Source organism: Spermophilus citellus (genome assembly GCF_964194105.1).
Source record: "Spermophilus citellus genome assembly, chromosome: 4".
NCBI classification, from domain to species: Eukaryota; Metazoa; Chordata; class Mammalia; order Rodentia; family Sciuridae; genus Spermophilus; species Spermophilus citellus.
Genome location: NC_138185.1, coordinates 144406574 through 144427374, shown reverse-complemented (window position 1 = coordinate 144427374; position 20801 = coordinate 144406574). Strand labels below are relative to the sequence as shown.

At 40.3% G+C, this 20801-nt stretch overlaps 1 protein-coding gene across 1 annotated transcript; it reads left to right on the top strand.

The window, feature by feature from the left end:
* Positions 1 to 6687: 6687 nt before the first annotated feature.
* Positions 6688 to 16491, top strand: LOC308648213 (transmembrane and coiled-coil domain-containing protein 5B-like; the record flags this gene model as incomplete). Its single annotated transcript, XM_081292879.1, has 10 exons — positions 6688 to 6830; positions 7142 to 7259; positions 7560 to 7610; positions 8164 to 8229; positions 9309 to 9365; positions 9818 to 9877; positions 10544 to 10608; positions 14825 to 14900; positions 15152 to 15195; positions 16293 to 16491. 10 exons carry the CDS (start codon positions 6688 to 6690, stop codon positions 16489 to 16491), a joined length of 879 nt encoding a protein of 292 aa, XP_081149005.1.
* Between the last annotated feature and the right edge of the window lie 4310 nt (positions 16492 to 20801).

Genomic DNA, 20801 nt, shown 5'->3' with positions numbered 1-20801 from the left:
AAAATTCCACTTACAACAGAATTTGAGAGATATGGAAACTAACGCTACCTCACTATCAAATCAAATAAGCTGAAATTGTCAAAAGACCATGCTCTAGCCAACTGGTTTTTGGCTGAAGTGCAAAAATTATTCAGTGGAAGAAGTATAGTTTTTGCAACAAATGGTGCTGGAGCAGTTAGATATTCAAAGACAAAAGGAAGGAAGGAAGGAAGGAAGGAAGGAAGGAAGGAAGGAAGGAAGGAAGGAAGGAAGGAAGGAAGGAAGGAAGGAAACCTTGACATAACCTTACACCTTAGAGAAAAATTGATCCAAAAATGGATAATAGATTTATATATAAAATGTAAAACTACAAACTTTTATAAGAAAATGCAGGAAAAAAATCTTAAGGACTTAGCAAAGAGTTGTAGACATAAGACCAAAAACATGATCCATAAAATTAAAAATTATAAATTGGATAGTAAAATATCTAGAAATTTGCTTTGTGAAAGCTTGGTTAAGAGGATGAAAAGACAACTTACAAACTGAGAGCAAATATTTGAAAATCACATACCTGATGAAGGATTCATATATATAAATACGTGAAGAATTCAATGATATCAATAGTGTAAAATAAAACAAAACACTACTATTAAAAAATGGGCAATGAGATACTTTCACCAAAGAGAATACACAGATGGCAAATAAGCACGGGAAAAAACATTTAATTAACATTCTTAGTCATTAGGCAAATTCAAATTAAGACCATGATGTGCCTGTTACTGCAAAACTGTTAAAATAATGAAAACAAAACTGATGACAATACCAAGCTGTAGAAAGGATGCAGAACAACTGGATCTTCCATACATTCACTAATGGGAATGTAAAAGAGTGCACAGGCCTCTCAGGAAAGTAGTTTGATGCTTTCTTAAACTCTAAACATAGATTTATGATACAACCCAGCCATCACATTTATAGGCAATTATCCCAGAAAAAGAAAATTTATATCCATAAAAAAAATGTTTATACATGTGATCATAGTAGCTTTATTTGCAATAGCCAAACCTGGAAACAACAAAAATACCCTTCACTATTAAACAAATTGTGGAACATCCTCAATATGGAGTACTACTCATCAATAAAAAAGAACAATGTATTGTTTTACAAAATCATTTGGATGGGTCTCAAGGATAAAAAAATTTAAAAAGACAATCTCAAAAGATCATATACCATATGACTCTATTTACATAACATTCTTGAAGAGGTAAAATTATAGATATGGAAAACAGACTAGGGCATCCAGGGGTTAGGGATGGTGGAGGAGATGGAAGAGGGTGAACTGTAAGGAAGTAGCATGAGGAAGATATTTGTGGAGATCAAAGTTCTGAATTTTCACTGCAGTGAGGGTAACACATGTCTACACTTCTGACAAACTGTCATAAAAATATGCACACACATTAAACCAATGTAAATTTCCTGCTTTCAATATTGTACCATAGTTACATAAGGTATTTGGGAAAATGGGTATGTGCTGCCTCTCAACACTATTTTTGCAACTTATTATTTCAAAATAAAAAGTTAAATAAAGGAGGCTATCATCTTGGAGTAATCTATCAGAAGAAGATGATAAACAACTAAGAACATTTAGAGATCCCGATATTCCAAACACTGGATCAAATTGAAAATTTTCAACCCACCTGCTATAAATATCCAGCACAAATATCTCTGTATTAAGAGTGCTTTCAATTTTTAATTAGCCTAACCTGCCCCAATTTCTGCTTCTAGCAATAAAATCCCCCAATTTTCTCCCTTAATCAATTACTGTATAAATTTATTCACTGGTCTATGTCCCATTCTTCCAGTGGCTGTCACATATCCTACATATTCACAAGAGACTTGAAGCATCTGATGGACCTCAGGCTCTACCTAAAGAAATTGGGACTTTTAGTTCCAGGTTGTATTCTGGTACAGGGTTGAAGGAGTATGGTCTATGGGTGACAGGGAGTGAATGTAAGGAAGAGCCAAAGGGCAGTGTCCAGGGCACAAGTGAAGGTCAAGTGAAGCCAGAGGCTAGACAAAAATCAGAAACTAAGGAAAGGGTATGACAAATGATTGCTGGTAGAGACAGACTGGAGGAATTCCCTGAAGTGCTGAGTGAAGATGGAACTATTAATGATCCTGGGCACATTTAGATGCTTTTAATAATGATGATAATTTTAGTTCTCATCTTATTGAGCATTTATTTTGTGTCAGAGATTATGATACATCCTTTTTCAACTTTACCATGATTTTATGAATTAGGTACACATTATGTCCATTTAGAGCCAAGGCTCAGAAAGTTTAAATCACGTGTTCAAGTCTTTACATCTGGGAAGTGGTAGAACAGTTGCTCAAAGTACTTTGGTTTGATTCCCCAGCCAATATTATTACCCACTACACTCAGCCCACTTCCTCTCTCATATCCCTGTCTATTAGCTACTTCTATATTAATATCTACATGGGTATCCATGCCTCGTCTATTTATATCTGTACAATCCATATCTATATCCATATTTAACAAAATGATAAGGCAATACATTAAAAATCAGGACCTTGTGAAATAAGAATAGAGAATAAAATGAAAGGAAAACTATGGACTGCAACGTTCAGTACAGTGATAAAAATGGGCAGCTTCAAAGAAGAAAGGAAAATATGGTTGCTCTCAAAGTATATATTGTCTGTTTGCAGCAATAACCTAGAAAGGGCTCATTTTGGAAGGCTTTATAGACAGGATGAATTTGTGCGGTGTCTTTGAGGTAAGGAAGGTACAGTTTGGTGGGAAGAATATGTTCTTCATCAGTGCTTCTCACAGAGGTGCCTCCTTCCCTGGATGTTTAACCGAGGCTTTCAAATTACATTCCTGCTGATTGTGGATTAGCCTCCTGGGGAATGTGGCCTTCTGTTGAGAATTCTGCCATGATGCACTGTGTGGCTAATGAGTGTACTAATTCGAGTGTACAGGTGGGAGTCTCTCAGGTGTATTGGAAGAAGAAAAGGGCAACACCTGTTCTAGACAAAGACAGTGGAATGAATCATTTATTCCAAAATCATTCAGCATGTGTCATGTGCAAATGTAACATGAGATGGACAATGAAGTGCACACTGTGTTGGGGAAGGTAGGTGAGAACGAAGTACTGCTGCACACCTGGCTGGCTATGTGTTGGCTTTGCACATGTTTTTTTCCCATCATCCCCACCACAACTTTGTGAAGTAGGAGTAATGCTCATTTCACAGGTCAGGAATCAGGCTCTTGGAGATTAAGGAATTTTCTCAAGGTAATGCAACCACAAAGTCCCAGGAGAGAATGAAAGGCAGATACACTCTGTCTCTAACCCAGTTTATTCCCACATTGAATTCCTTGTAAACAGTGGCTCTGGAGCACAACTAGGGAGGAGTATCAAAATCAACACAATTAAAACACACTCTCCTGAGGAGTTTATAACCAAACTGTAAGATGGAGACCAGATTTAAAATAATATAAGCTGCCAAAAGAGAAGAGCAGCTGTTGTTATTCTGCAGGGACTAGGGCTTGGTATATTGCAGAAGGTGCAGAAGCAGCAGCATTTGAGCTGAGTTGAGAAGGCTAGATAAGATTGTGACAGATATTAGTGCATGGAAGAGACATTCCTATGGGTAGTGGTGTGTTATAGAATGACTTTCAGAGACTTGAGATTACTGCAGTTTATCTGTACAAGGTTTGGATTTCGATTATGGAAGAGTGAATTGACTGTGAGGTTCAGAAATGGACAGATCTGAAGTCCAAGAATTTATATCTTTATGGATGCCTTTCCATTCCATATCCTGTCTCATATTCTTAGGCAACACACAGAATATTAATCAGCTTTCCATAATTGTGACAAAACACCTAAGATAAATTATTTTAAGGGAGGAAAGTTTTATCTTGGCTCATGGGTAGAGGTTTCAGTCCATAGTCTACTGATCGAATTGTTGCTGGGTCTGTTATGAGCCAGAAAATGATGGAGAAGAATGTGGTAGAGCAAAGCTGCTCTCTTCATGGTGGCCAGGATGCAGAGAGGGAGTGGCCCAAAGACCAGAGATAAGGTGCATCTTTCAAGGGCACACCTCCAAGAACCTACTCATTCTAATGAGACCCCACATTCTAAGTTTCTACACCTGCCTATGCCCCATTAAACTATGAAACCATAAATGGATTAATCCATTGATGAGGTCAAAACTTTCATGACTCAATCACGTCCCCAGAGTCCCACCTCTGAACACACCCGCCTTGGGGACTAAGCCTACACATGAGATTTTGAGGGACATTTCAGTTCCACACTACAACAAGGAGGAATTCAGGAAAGCTTCATACAGCGACATTGGTATATGTTAAATTCCCTTTGCTGTTCCAGTAATTTAAGACCTTAAAAAATAAAGGGGGAGTTCTGAAGGAGTGAGAATCTGGACAAAACACTCCTCTTCCTTTATTCCTGCTCCCCCTCCACATACTCCACCTTTGAAACATGAGATCCTTCCTTTCCAATGACTTGGCAGTGCCAGTTTGGGGAAGACAAAGGAGTTTGTTTTGCAGCTCCCAGATTCTAATTTGTAGAGATTTGAGGACTTACTTAGCCCACGAATAAGACTTCACTCAGAACATTGCCGGCATTCCTACTTAGGAGATCTTAGATGCATTGAATAGAGATGCATGGTTTGGATTTGGAGGCAGAAATTTGTGAAGATGCCACACAGAGATCATGGAAGAGAAGTGAGAGTGATCACAATTATTGCTAGGCCTAGAGATTTGGGAGAATGAAACCACAATCCATAGAGTCGATTACTGCTTCAGAAGAGATTTACACTGGGCCTGGAAATTTGTTCCATAGATCTTATTGCTGTTTGAGAAGAACTCTAAACTGTCCAAAAGTTCTGAACTCTGCTCCCAAACTGCTACAGGCATGAGGAGGTACTGTTGCCACCCCAACCATCCCTACTCACTATGACATGCTGCCCCACCCAGCTGGAGAGGACATTCCCCCCTATATTTGGAAAACTCAGTCAGCCAGGAAATGTTTTTGTTTTTTCATGGAAGTTCTGATATCAATTGGAAATCTCTGTTGGGAGCAGAGGAAATCTCTGTTGGGAAAAGAAAGGTGAGTTCAGAGTGCATCACCATAGCCTGAGGTGCCTTGTGTGCAAAAAAGTGCAGAAAAAAAGAGAGAAATGTAGGGAAGGAGATCAAAGGAAAAGAAGGTAAAAGAAGGAATTTAAAAAGGAGGTTAAAAAAAAAAAAGCTCAGTGCTCAGAGAAAAGAAGAGAAGATGCAATGTGAAAAGAGAAAGGTTTTGGCAGTCGGCCTTTTTTAGATTGAATTTGGTACTGCACTTCCTGTTTTGGTGCAGTGGTTAGGAGATGCCCCTTCAGACCTTGATATTTTGTCTCTTCCTTCTAGCAATTGTCATCTTGTTGCTTGTGCTGCTGTTTCTGGATCAAGTTGGCCTGTGATATCCAGAGCTTGCCTGAAAGTAGGAGGGCAATAGACTAACAGAAATCAGGCAGTCAAGTTTGTGCTACCCTCTAACTCTTCCATGATTATTTTTCTCCCTGTTTCCATGAAAGTTTTGGTTAAAAATAAAGTGTCAATGCATTTGTAGACATGCATGAGTACCCCCCAATACTTTGCCCAATGGGACAAATATAGACAAGAAAGGGAAAAGATAGAGTGAATTCTTTTGAAAAATGAAAAAGATTTCTATATTTCAGTGGGATTCATTTATGAGATCTTAAACTATGATCTAGTTTGCTGAAATGCTGCAATTGATACTAGAAAGTGAAGGAATAAAGGCTTTGGTCTCTTCTTGGCTCTGTCTTGCCTAATCACAGGGTTTAACTTGTACCTGCTCCTTCCTGGACCAGTCACTGGTCAGAACAATAGGTCCTTCATTTCCACAACAAATGTGTATGTTAACATTTTAGGAAATCTACAACTGGAATTGGAAGAACTTGGACAGAATCCATTGGATGATGGGCGAGTATCAGGAACAATAATGGAATTCAGGAGAGGAACCACTGTGTTAAGATAATCAGCCTCATTGGTGCTGAACATGATCCCCCTCAGTACTGGGGAGGTTTCTTAGGGAGAAGTAACTTTGGTTTTATTCCTGTACTTCATGAGACTATATTCACAGGGTTTAAAGTGATAGCAAATTGCTGTGTCTCACACAGCAAATTGGTCCTGTTTGTGGGGGAAAAAAATCCATCCCCCTCCTTGCCTTCTACCCAGCCTAGACTCCTGCCTGAGTTAGAAGACTTTCAATTTTGTAATAAAAGGAGACTGAAGAAACTCCTCTCCCTTGCAGATCTTTAAATGCTTTCTAGGTTTTGCTTGGATTCCACATACCCCATCTAAAGTTTTCAAGGACAAGTTAGTTGGAGTATAATTATTCATATGAAAAATCTTTTATTTTGCTTCATGAAATATTTGTGTTTTGATGGGTTTCACTTACAGTATTTAATATTAAAGTGCAATTTGATTTTGAGGAATTTATGCAAAACACTATAGGAAAATCAATTTATCATGAAAATAAAGAGCTGGGTAGGCTTGCTGACAACAGGAGATGGGAATGGATGAGATTAGAGGGGAAAGTCTTCTTGATTTTTTTTTGTTTCCTGTCCTGAATTTAGTAAAGAAGAGGATTTTCCTGTAGGCACAAGATGATGGACATACCAAACTTAGAAATGACAAAGCAGAACCTTGACTACCTGAACTCAGACCTTGAAAAGGACCTGCTGAGACTGGATGAGGCCAATCAGATTCTTCTCAGACAAATTCAGGAGAAAGAAGAAACTATTCAAAGGTCAGGCTTTGCTTTGCGGTTGGTTGGAAAGAAGGGCTCCATGGATGCCCCTTGGGTTAGAGAGAAGGTGGGAGGAAGGTTTGCTTTCTTGGTGGCCAGTCTTGCCCCTAATTTAAATTCTGAAACATGAACTGTAGTACCGTCAAAGGGTTTATCCAGGGACTTTTGTGTTAATTTTCTCCACATTTGATTGCCGTTGCAATATGTAACTGCTCCTGCTCTCTAAGTCTGGCTGGGAGTGGTTTCTCAAGATGGGGCCTCCACAGCTTCCTTAGGACTGGGGCACACCTGGGTGACTTTATATTTTTCAGTCTGGAAAGAGATATCACCCTGTCAATAGGACAAGCCAAAGAGAGGGAGGAGTTAAACCAGATCATATTTGAGAAGGAGGATACTCTGAGGAACCTGGAACTAGAGTCAGCAAAGCTGGTAAGGAGCCCTCTGGTGGAGAAAGACCATAGGAGTCCTTTGTGCCTATTTTTCCACTCTCTTTCCCAGGGGACCATCATGTGCTCATCACTTCTGCATCTGTAGAAATTGCAGTGGTTTAAGAGTGAAGTGCTCAGCACGGAGTTGAGGTCTGGGCTCTGTCTCAGATCTGCAAACATGAGGCCCAGAGTGCACTTTTCCCACAAGACACATTCATTTCTTGATGATTTGAGTGGTCTAGTGAGGGGAAAGGTACAAGAGCAGGGCACATTTGTCCCTTTTACCTCCTTCTTCCTATAGGAAAAAACAAATAAGATCCTCAGCAACAATGTGATGGAGCTTCAGAACAAGGTAAGGGGTGGATTCTGGGTTTGGGTGTCCTAGGATCCCTAGCACACTACCTGTTCAAGAGAAAGGTGGGCAGTCCCAGTGCGGTGGTACATGCCTATATTAATCCCAGCAGCTCAGGAGGCTGAGACCAGAAGGACCATAAGTTCAAAACCAGCCTCGCAACTTTCGAGACCCTAAGCAACTCAGCAAGATCCTGTCTCTAAATAAAATATATATAGAGCTGGGGATATAACTCAGTGAGTTCAATCCCCAGTACCAAAAAGAGGAGGGGGGCAGGTGGGATGGGAACATGAGAAATGAGTCCTGTGCACAACTCAGAATGTGGAAATACATAAGTACTCTAACAGAAGGGCTGTTTTCCACTCGGCAGAGTCCACCCTGGAAACCAGGATCATTTCTTAGGAATCCCAGTAGAATTGTCATCTTCCTGAACTAATTCAGGATCTGAGTTAATAGTCCCATCGTGCATCCTGGGACCCCTGACTCTACCACTGGACCATGTTTTTATGTTTGTGTGCCTTACTAAGTTCACAGTTTTTGGAATACATTTCAGATTTCAAGATTTAAGAATGTTGAGTTTGATAACAGTGCCCAAAACCAGATTTTAGAAGAATTGAAGGTGAGTAGAACAGCAAACCTAGAGATTTTCTGGGAGATGTATCACTGCCAGGCACTTGGAGAAATTATTTCAAGGACTCTCCTAGGCAAGGTGGCAAGGTGCAGAGGAGGCCTGTGTGCTTATCAGAGGTGAACAGGTGGCCTTTATTCCATCTACTTAATTCCATGTCTTGCAGGGACATTATTAGTTATACTAGTATCAGAGAGGACTACAGTGCCACCTGGTGGAGGGAATTATAACAGAGGCCTCATCATGCATTAATAAAATGCATGTTCTGAATGTCCACTGGGACATGTTCTCAAGAAGTTTATGATCTTAGTGAGGATACTCTAACACCGGTATTCGAGAAGGAAGAAATAGTAACTACCACAATTATATAAGAGTGTGTTAATCATCTCATCTGACTTTCCAAGCAATGGCTCACAGGCCAAATAAGTTTTATTTTGAAACGTATTTTATTATCTTTTCCCTCTAGTAAAAGGTAAACCAATGTGATCATAAATTTTTGAAACTATGTTGTTTATAACCCAATGTCTAGAGTAAAGGCTGGCACATAGTAAATGCCCAATAAATGTTTGTTGAATGAAAGAATAAGTTGTACTCCCAATAGGGGCAAACACCCTACTGGGAAACTCTGCAGATTCTTGTGATGAATACTGCAACTTGGTCTAGCTCACTGTGCCAGAGGCCCACTGATCTTAGCGTTTGTCTGAAAAGGAGAAGCAAGCTTTCTGTTTTGCTCCCTGTGTATGCAGAGGACATGGTGTGCACCCTGCAGACTATGACTGGAGGAGGGAGGATGGGTAGGCTCCCCAAGGAATCAGTCTCCTGAGGTTTCAATGTCAGCTCTGCCCCTAAGAAACTTAGACAAGTTATGTACTTAATTTATTTTTGCCTTTGTTTCCTCATCTGTAAAATGAGAGTAATAATCATGCCTACCCTACATTAGCCTCCCATGTCCACAACACAGGATAACCGTTATTATCATGCATTCTACTCGTCTGGAGCAGGTGATTTTTACACATTTGTCTTGCACAAAGAAATGCTATTAACTTTCTGCTGTCACTTGTCTTCCATAGGTGAGACTACAGAAGTCATCAGAGTCCTGTGCAGAGCAGGAGAAAGAAATGATTAAGGTAGAGCAGTGTCACCACACTGAGCGTCTACCCAGGATTAGAATAGGAGGGAACTCTCAGGGTCTTAAAAACAGAACCACTTGGAAGCAAGGGAGGGGGAGGTACAAGAACATCTGGCAAGTGAATTTCCAGCTCACATGCAGATGGCAAGAAAGAGCACTTCCATTAGAAGTACTGCTCTTCCCATCTTAAACATGTCCCACCCCAGATACCACTGTTGAATCCCAGTCCTAATTGCCCTATACCATCCCCTGGCGTTTCTGGTGAGTTCCTTTTCTCAGAATTAGATCCTGTGTGAATGATGAGATCACTTCTTTGTGAGGTGGTTGTTTTCCTTTCAAGTCAGGAGTTGCTAGGTAACCAGCCAAGTGTCCAGTGCCCCAGGTAGGTTTCAGGGAACAGCTTAGTTCTGATTTAACTCATGAAGCTTGTTAATTTCCTTCTCTTTCTAGCTAGAGAGTGACTACCAATCTGTGTATCAGCTCTGCAAGGACCAGGCCCACTACATAAAGGTACTCCACCTCCAGAAGAAGTCAGAGTAGAGGCAGTTTCCCCCAAGACCACGGGGATGCTTGGTTTCTCCTTAGGCTTGGATCTGCCACTGGGGAAAATGCCTTTTAAGCAATCGCAGCAACAACAAAACAGATGTATGTTAAGGATTCGGTCTTTATTTTGAAAAATGCAGTTTTTTTTTTGTTGTTTTTTTAAAGAGAGAGTGAGAGAGAATTTTTTTTTAAATATTTATTTTTTTAGTTCTCGGCGGACACAACATCTTTGTTGGTATGTGGTGCTGAGGATCGAACCTGGGCCGCACGCATGCCAGTCGAGCGTGCTACCGCTTGAGCCACATCCCCAGCCTGCAGTCTTTTTCTTAATGTATCTAGTAACTCAGCAAGGCTGATACTGTCATGAGGAAGAGAACACGGAGGTCTCAAAGACTTAGGGAGTATTGCTGGGGAGCTCATGTGTCAGCACTGGGATTTGGGTTCAAGCAGGGTCCAGAGTGAGGGCTCCTACTGTTCATGTAGATCCATCCTGGTTTCTACCGTCTCCTTAGTTTTTATTAGATGTTTCCCTACTTTGTTCATACCCATGCATGTTTAGAATATTGTGAGTTATTCTCATTGAAATAAAATATCAAAATTCTCATTTATGATATCTCCTCCCCCCGTGGGAAGAAATACCAGGAAATTCTGAGGAAGATGGAAAAGGAGGAAGAAATGCTGTTGCTTGAAAAAGAAATGTAAGTTTGGAAAAGTGACCACCCTGATGGGCTGAGGCGACAGTCCTGGGAGATCCCTGAAGGGGGAGGAGTAGCTGATGAACCGTTCTCAGGATAGTTGGTGTCACTGTGTAAATGACCTCCAGCAACTCTTTCCCAGCAGCCTCTACTCCAGGTTCTAGACTGGAAAATCATCAGCATTCGGGCTTCTCTTTCGCCCTCCTGAGTAACTGGTATTTAGAAAGTCTCTTTTTTATGTTCCTTTCACATATCTTCAGTTGACTTAAGCAACATTCAGAGAGGAAGAATCCTAGTTAAAAAGAGGCCCAGAAATGTTTCTCCATGTGGGTGTGCTATCCCCTTTCCCAGGACACACACAGTGGACCCACTGGACTGACCAGAGGTCCCAGTCATGCCCTTTTAAACTCCGTGTCTTGGACTTGCATGTCTCAGGACTCATCACACTTTCCAGCGATACTTTTTAATTGTATTACGTATAATAGTCATAGACTGCACAAATCTTAAGTATATAGCTTGATGAATTTTTATACACAGATGCACACTTAATACCACCCTCTCATTGAAATAAAATATAAAAATTCTCATTTATGTGTAGAACATTTTGAGCACCCTAGATTTCTCCCTTAGATCCTCCTCCCAGTCAGCACTCCTTGCAAAGGTAACACTAACAATTACTCTTTTATTGTTTTGAAACTCTACTCTTGAACATTGCATAAATTCAGTATGTACTCTCTTTTGTGTCTTTCACTGAGATTCCCTTACATTGCTTTTTTTGTGGCTGTAGAGTATCCCACTGTATGAGTACAGCACATTGATCTAGTTTTGATGAACAGGTTGATTATTTCAAGTTTGGGGACATTAAAATACAACTGTTATAAATGTTCTTTTTCTTTTCTTTTTTAAGTAAGCATTCTTGTTTTTGTCCTTTGGTGGACCTATCCACTCATTTCTCTCCAGTCACTGGGTACACATCTCTTTTTACTTGATAAGCCCGACAATTTTTACAGTGGCTGCACTGATATCCTTCCCACAAAACTGTACAAACATTCTAATTGCTCTGCATCCTCACTTTCAATTAGTATTGACAGTCTGTTTGATTTTAACCATTCTGGCAGGAGGTATGGTGATATAAAATTTTATTATATTAATGTAATTAATGAGTACTAATGATGTTATATGGCTTCCCAAATGCTTCTTGGAAATTTGACTATCCATTTACATGACATATCTTTTGCCTATATTTGGGATATTTTGGTCTTTTATCATTAATTTAGAGGAATTTCCTGTATTTTTTTTTCCTTTAACCTTTTTGTAAAGTGTACTGCATTCTATTCTCTGGCTTTTCTTTTTTAATTTCTTAATGGAAGTTTTGGATAAACATTAGTTCTTCATTTAAAGGACATGTAAGCCATAAAATTTATCAGTACTTTATTACCTAATACTTTTTATAGGCCATAATAGGACTATTCTCCTGTGATTCCACCAAGATTTATTTCATTGTTTTACCTTTTACACTTACATTTACTTTCATCTGGAATTTCTTTTTTTTTTTTTTCTGTGTCCAAATGGTCCAGCACCATTTATTGAAGAGAGAGTGAATTTATAGAGGAGCCTTATTTTGTACATTAGGTGACGTATATGTGTGAGTCTGTTTTTTGAATATCTTATTCTGTACCATTAGTCTCCATCTCTATCCTTGTGTCAGCACTATACTGTTTTTTTTGTTTGTTTGTTTTGGTTTTGGAACCAGGCTTTAAACTCAGGGGCACTCGACCACTGAGCCACATCCCCAGCCCTGTTTTTATTTTACTTAGAGAAAGGGTCTCACTGAGTTGCTGAGCGTCTCGCTTTCACTGAAGTTGGCTTTGAACTGGTGATTCTCTTGTCTCAGCCTCCCGAGCTGCTGGGATTATAGGTGTGTATCACTGTGCCCGGCTACTATACTGTTTTAATTATTGTAGCTTTATACTTGGCCTTGATATATGGTAACTTAATTTCTGTAACTTTTTAACTTTTTGAGATTATCTTGGCTCTTCTTGGCCCCTTGAATTTCAATATAAATTATAAAATTGATTTTTCAATTTCTACCAGAAAAACCATTACTGAAATTTTGAATGGAATATGTAGATAAATTTGGAAGATAATTGGCATCTAAATAATAGTTTTCTAAGCGCATGAAAGTTTTTAGATCTCCATTTATTTAAATTTTTTCAAATTTCACACAATAATATATTGTTGTTTTCTCTATCGTGTTCTAATGAATCTTTCATCAGATTTATTTCTAGACTTCTTTACATTTATTAAACGTATATCTGTCAATCTTGCTAAATCCATTTATTCTAATACTTTGTAGGATTTTTTTGGGCTTTTATCTATGAAGAATGACACTTATGTTTTTTCCTCTTTAATCTTTATATCTTTTCCTTGCTTTGAATGCATCAGCTATGACTTTGTAATACAGGCTGGGGGGACACACTTGACACTGGACTTAGGGGTGAAGTATTAACTTAGTCACCAGGATGCACATGTGCCCTGTGACTTGCTTGCACACACTTTTATCAGATTAAGACTCTTCTCTTTTATTTAGAGCGTCCTTTGTGTTTTCAGCATGGCAGATATTAAGTTTAGTTCAGTGCTCCTGTGGTATCTATTAAAAGGATCACGTTTTTTCCCTGCAAAGTGTGCCAGTCTCCCCTTCAAGTTTGAGAGATCTGGAAATCCAACTTCCGCTCCCCAGCACTGCCTTTGATCAACTCTTGAGCACTTTCTGTATTCTTTGAGTTTGTGTGTGTGTGTGTGTGTGTGTGTGTGTGTGTGTGTGTGATCTTGAGATACCTGTGTACAGCTTAGGAGCTGGCCACCACATCAAGAAGACCTCCCTTGAATTTTTCCCCTCCATCGCAGTCACTTTTGTCTTAAACTCCACCTCTGACTCCTCAGTCAATTGATGCTGCCACTGGCTGCGTGGACTCTATTCCCTGGCTCATCACACGTTGGCAAATGTCCTTGCGGGGGTGTAGGGGCTTGGATTAATGAGGAGCTCCTCTTCGTGGGCTTTACTTCTGACTGAATTCGCCTGTGTATTCAGACAGCTGTTGTGTATTTTGTCCAGTTGCCTTTGGAAGTAGGCTCATTTAACACAAGCTACCTCATTATGGTAAGAATCAGGAGTCTGTGCTATCTCTCCCCTTTCTCCTATAGTTCATGATCATAAAAAGAAATTCCTATTTAAAAAAAAAAATAAAAGACTGGGTCAGGATTTACTGGGATTGACTCTTCAGCAGAAAATAACTATAGATTCTAAATGAGAACAAAAAGCAACAAATAAACAAATAGTGATCAGAAGACACCAGGGAATGAATAAGGATGGCAGATTCTAGAGAGGAGTTGACATTGGGAAGAGGAGAACCGCAGGAGGTTTTTTTCCATTTTTATAGCTTCTAGCCTGTGGATAACTGCCAAAGTGTGTATATAAGGGGCAGCTAAAACCATGAGAAAACCTGAAATCTTTCTGTGTTAAAAGAAAAGAGAATAGAGTTCCAGGGAGCCACAGATGCTGGAAAGAAACTAGAGAGCCAAACAAGGGGAGTTCTAAATTCTGCCCCTAAACTCTGCTCAGATCTCTGGCCAATCTCCAGGCCAAGCACGCTCAGGGCTGTCTGTAGGCAGCACAGCTGAGGAGGTAAGATGTGAACTGACATTTGAGCTGCCCGGAAAGACAGGCTTTGCGGTTTGAATACAACATCAGGCAACATCAGGCTTTGTCTTCACAGATGGTCTTTCTCTTGTAAATGGATCACATTTTCCTAGTTTTTTTGTATGCTGAGTGATTATGAATTTTGACTGTTGGGCGTTGTGTTTGTTTGCTTTGTGCAGTATGGAGAACCAAATGCTTGGGTGCTCTTCCACTGACCTACATGCCTAGCCCTTCGTATTTTATTTTGAGACTGGGTCTAAGTTGTTGAGGCTGGCCTGGGACTTGTGATCCTCCTACCTCAGTCTCATGAGTTGCTGAGAATTACAGGTGTGTGCCTCTGCACCTGGCTAGCATGTTGAACATTGTGAATGTTAATAAGTATCTAGTAAACAAAAATCAGACACATTGAATGTGTTAGAAAAGCACATTTTATCAGGCCCTCAGATTATGTTACATGACTTTTTATTCTGATCCTGTTTTTTTTTAACCTTTTGACTCTGATCTTTTTTTTTCCCCCAGATCCAAAGCCCAGAAAAACTCTTCCCAAATAGTGAAGCCTGGGTCAATTCTAGTAGAGACCATCCAAAGCAACATGGTAAGGCTTACCTCTCTAAATTTAGGGCTTCTCCTGTTCTCCCCTCTCCTCTGTTTGCTCCCCTCTTCTTTTTAATAACTTAATAAATGAGGCTTAATGCCCTGATTGCCACCATGGCATCTAGGAGGTGGCAGAGTCAGGATTGGAACCTGGGCAGCCTGACCCAGGATCTCTGCTCCCAGCCACCCTGTTATACTGCCTTTGTGTGAGCACGGGACATTGACAGCTTTGGTTTTTATTGCTTCCCACAGGAGAAAGCCATCAAAAAGAAACACAAGAGGATCTTTTGGTACAGGTAAGTGGCAGAATCTTGGGTTTGACCTTGTCAGGCCACATTCACTCTACAGGTGACCTGATAGGGGACAAAGGAATAGGTAGAAACATACCCATGAAACAGAACACGTTGGGCAGCCCCAGATTTCTTCCAACCCTTCCTTTCTCAACAGTTTTAACACCAGAGCCACAGAGCTATAAATAGCTGGAGAGGAGTTAGTGGCTATTGCTACGCAAAGTTCTGCATTTAGAAGACTAGGTGTTGCATTTCACTTTACTTTCCCATTAATGACCCTCAGTATGACCTCTTCTTATTTTCTTGGTTCTGAACATGGTAACCTTCTACTCTACTCTCTTGGAAAGAGAATTCAGGGTGCTTTCTTCTCTCGCTGCTTCTCCTGCACTTTTAGAGGCAAAAAGAACACTACTTGAACTCTGCACCTTTTCATTTTTAATTTTTGAAATAAGGAGACTGATTCTGAAGTGCTTCTTTGTATTGTACTTTTGTGAAAAGCTCCAGTTTATGTTATTTCTCCACAATCAAAGACTTAAGGTCTAGGACCGCTGGTCAGGGTAGAATTGGCACATAAGAAAACACACACACATTTTATTGTTTGAGTTGGTTCATTTTGGTATTGTGTGTGTAGAAAAAGCCAGTCCTCATCATTTTGCCTGGATGTCAATGTCAGAGATGGCTAAATCTTCCTTCATACCCTAAAGCTGCTTACTGTGGAAGACATGAAGAGGACTAATGGCAATGAGGCTCACAGTGTGACTGCTCTCAACCTGTTCTAATAACCTCAAAATGCCTGCCCCACATATGGTACCCAGAAAGTCATCTTCTTTTGGACTTCCAACTTTCCATATGGTCATCTGTCTATTCTATTGGGGGAATTTAAATGTCGGGGGCGGGGGGGCTGTATTCAATTCCTGTCTGCTACCTCACTCTTTTTCTGCATTTACCTGTCTCCCACTGTACCCTTATTCCCTGCCTTTCCCCATTAGATTTTACCTGAAGAAAACAACTCTCAAGCCATTTATGAATGTGAGGTTCACCTCCCACTTCTTGACCTTGGGCTGTCCCTTTCTCCCATGCTAATGATGACTGTCTTGTTGCAGGCATTTCCGTGGTTTTGTCTTCATGGTCATGATCTTCATTAGGCTGCTGGGTTATGTGTTTTTCCACCTGCAGTACATAAACCCAGACCTTCTTGTGGATGCCCTGCCCCTGATGATGAGTAGGAGCAGTTTGAAGAGGCTAAGGGATATCTTATTTCCCTTCCTCACTCTAGAAGTGGATGAAGTTCTACCGCACTAATCTGGGGTGATCACTGCACCTCACACTGCACCTCACACTACCCCTAAGAGGAGGAGCTGTGGCTGTGGCCTTGTATTAGAGGTGTGGGCTGGGAAGGAGGTAGAAGTCTTCACCCCCGAGCTGCTACTTGATATCCAATCTTTTCTTTTCTTTTCTTTTTTTGCTTTCCCTCTGGAGTATCTCTCTTTCAAATAAAGAATATGTTTGACCAGAGTTCACCATATTGGTTTTGTGAGTCCTGGGGCCTTACTATGCACTCATGGGTTCTACATGTGCTGTTGAGAAAAGTTAAACCTAAGACAAGATAATATAAATTCTCCCAGGGTTTTTTGTTTGTTTGTTTGTTTGTTTTTTAGTAAACACAGGTTAATTTGTTAGATTCTTCAGTCTCTGCTTTGGCATTGCTAGGGGCATGAAATTGAGAACCACCAATGTGGATATAAGTCTTGCTCCCTTCTACTATTTAATAACACATTATCTTCCTACAGCTCTTTTTATGTTATGCTATGTCTTACAGGAGTGTGAAGTACTAAAAAAAAGTGTTAAACTAACCTCTCTAATGCACATAGCTGGTTTACCCATTCTACAATGAAAATCATTCTAAAATTCAAGTGTGAATAAAAGAAAGGGTGTAAAATCAGAGAGGGCTTTTGATAAAGCCCAACAAAGATGTGCAACTTATCTGTCATTCAAATCCCAATTCAAATGTCTTACTTTCATGAGATCGCCTCTGAGCCCTACCAATCAGAGATAGCTTCTCTGGGCCTTCTTCCAAATGCTGCTAACTCCTTCTCTGAACTTATAGTCCTACTTATTTTTGCCTTATGGTGTCATAACTGGGTGCCTTAACCTTGACTTATGTCCCCTTGATTTCTGTGTTATCCCATACATCCCCTTAGCATCATGTCTTAACAAAAGAGGAATTAATAAAAGAATGAAGGAGTCCTTGAAAGGTGACATTTGGGGTCCTTAAGCTAGACCCTGTTTTGTGAGAGCCCACACTTTTTCAGAACAGCCAAGAAGGTGTTGTTGGTGCAAAAGGAAGGAAGGTAAAGGGACATGCACAAAACAAGAGGTTGTCTGGCCAGTTGGTGAAGACTATGGAAGACAAGGAGGGCTAGAGCAGCTCCTTCCTTCTCCACGTTTCTCATGCTGTGGCTTTGTATAGAGACCTTTTCTCTTTTGAGATCATTCTTGATATAAATTTTAACTGAATTTCACTTGGGTAACATCAGGGTAGATGAGACACACTGCATGTTTGCATTGACTGCAGACATGACCCTGGTGCAAGTTTTCTTTCTGGGGTCTACAGAGGAAGAGAGGGAATGATCTCAGAACCGTGTTAAGTTGCCTACAAAATGAAAAGCTGATCAACAGCATCCTCTTGTGGCCAAGAGATAGCTCTTTGCATTGCAGCAGGCTTCACATAAAGGAGTGATTATCCAAAGGAAGAGGGAAAGATGGATTAGATATCACTTCTGTGCAATTCTTTCTATGTGTTCTAAAAATTCCAATTAGTCTTCATTCATTCAACTAATATTTATTGCGCATGCTCTTTGGGCTATGTAATGTTTTAGGTGCCTGAATGATAGCAATAAACAAAACAGACAAGACTCTGTCCACAGTCTAGTGGGTAGAAGCAGATGATAAACACAATTGAATATACAAATATCAGATGCTGTTAAGTGATACAAGGTAGTTATCCCTGGGGGAGGAGGGAGTACTGGGAAGGTGTGGTCATAGTGCTCACTGAGGAGGTGGCATTATAAGGAAGACTCCAGGGAGCTGAAAGAGCTGTAGAAGTGGCAAGGGGAGCAGTGAGGCAGAGAGGGAGATAGCAGTCACTAGAGCTTGAGGTTGGACTGCACCTGGTACCTCGAGGTTCCTTTGCTGATTCCCTGCTCACATCTCTGTAATGGTCTCTTTAATAAGTCTCTTCATGGGAACCCTGAGTTCACTTGAGGTTGCTGCCAGGATAGGACACAGTCTGATGCCCTGTTCACTGGCCAGAGAATTCCTTATGGTGAAGGGTCTCAGCATTTGGGTGACTCTAAGGCTACATGAAAGGAAAGGGTGCAACTGGCCAAAAAATGTATTAAGTCTTCCCTCACTGATTCCCATCCCTTGCCACTCAGTTGTTCATAATTAAAGGAACTCCTCAGCTTCCCACTACACCTACTCCTTCCCACAAACACATCCCACCATTCAAAAATGTAAGACTGGTTAGAAAATAGTGGCTTGGAAAAATATGGATTAGATAGCACTCATTCACAGACAGCCATCCAGGCAGAACATGGACACTGTTAGAAATCCGTGTTGCAAAAGCACAGTGGCCTTTGCTGCCCTAGAAAGCCTGACTCCAGGTATTAAGCAGATTCCAAGAGGGCCTGGACAGCATTCCCAAGTCCTGGATGCAGAAAAAGGGATCGAAATGCTTTAAGTGAATTGAGCGGGAGGTCTGAATTCCAGTGCCTGGGCACTCACCACCTGCTAAATATCCAACTGCTTCTGAAAGGTTTTAACAAAATAATAAAAAGCAACTAGTACCACAAAGGAGCATGCAATGGGAATTCTACCAATGCAAATTTCCTTTCTCTTATGTTGATAAAAGTTTGTCTTCATCTAATTAATCTTATGAAATGACAAAGAAAAATGACTACCTCCTCCACAGTTTAGTTATTACAGTTGAAGAGACTTTTGTTCTCCAAAATGAACATCCCCAAGTCCTTTAAGCTCTCATGACCTGGCTTCCAGATCATGTATTATCTTTTATTCTTTCTTCCTTGGAGACCTACAGAGTTGAACAGAACACTATAGGTCACATCTTCCTGACAGAGTCCAGTAGTCTCTGCCCTCTTATTCTGCCTTTACTGATGCTTCCAAGATTTTTTTTTAACCATTTTGACAGTATCACACAAAGAAGTGAGCTCATGCTCTATCAAGATTCCTAAGCATTTTGAATATGAATTATTCCACATATCTTCTGTTTTATATTTGCACAGGTTTGAGAAACCATGCTAAATGCAAGACTTCCCATTGTTCTGTTAAATTTCACTTTGTTGGTTTAGATGCTTCATTTTATTTGTTGTAATTTTTAAACCCTTATTCTATTAAAGAATTAGCTAGCCCACTTAGTGACCAGGACACTGGGTAGAATGGAAACTGTGAAGTGTTGGATGCAGAGAGCTTAGGTGTGAAAGGCCTTGTAGGAATTGGTGGCCTCATGCAGCTGGCTAACCCTTCCCTGAAAGTAGTTTCCAAGGCTCACCCCCAGGGAGCATGTTACAACTGGTGCAAATTCTCTTGGTAGCCTGAAGTGGAGTGTCTTTGGGACTGGAGACTTGAATTCAATTAAATTGATTAGGCACTCTCTATCTTGTTAACTGTCCTAAAACTTAATTATCTGCTAACTACTTCAGACTATCCTTTTATCATGCTAAAGATCAATTTCCTTGATAGAGAAGGATGATGTGAAATCGGACTCTTATCTATCAACAGTATTCCCTATGCACCAAGGAGTGACCTATCCCTTTCATTTCTACTTGTTCTAAACATGTTAAAAGTACCATTTAAAAAAAATTGCAACCTTGAAAAAAAGCACTAAATGAATAATTAACCCTGAACCCTGGCCCTTTCTTTGTTATTATTAATCTGATTTTATATAAGACACATGCCCTCTCTTGGCCTGAGACTGATTTCTGGGTGGTTTCTAAATCATTCATATTAATATTCTTTGATTCAGTGAACTACTCCATTCAGGTCCTTGGTTAGTCAGAAACAACTCTCTTTGCAATTTTTTCCAAGCCCCCAAGCCTCAGCCTTCCAAGCAGCCTCAGTTCTTTCCTGACTTCTGCTTTTTCCCAGAGGATCCACCACAAGCCTGGAAATGCTTTTTCATGTTTCTTTGTCAAGAGTCTCAGTGGGTGATGTTCCCATAATTCCTATCCTCTTCAGAAGAGCAGTGTTTCTTTAGAATAAGCTAAGAAGTTTGGTTTATAGGCTTAGTTCAGCAAACATTTATTGAGTGCCTGATAGGCACCAGACATTGCACAATGAATGCAGTAGGATGTGGGAAAAGGAGCAGAGGAGCACTTAGAGAATTAGCAATTAATCATGCTCTCAAAAACTCCCAAGTTGGCAGCAGATCCCAGCACTCAACATCAAGGTTAGCAGTAACTCTGAAGCTTCTCTGAAGTATGAATTCTGGCTTAATGGAGGCTCAGAACTTTTACTACCCTCCTCATTTATTAATCATCCACTCTATTGCATATATCATTAGATAATTCCCACATGGCCACTATTTCCTAGTT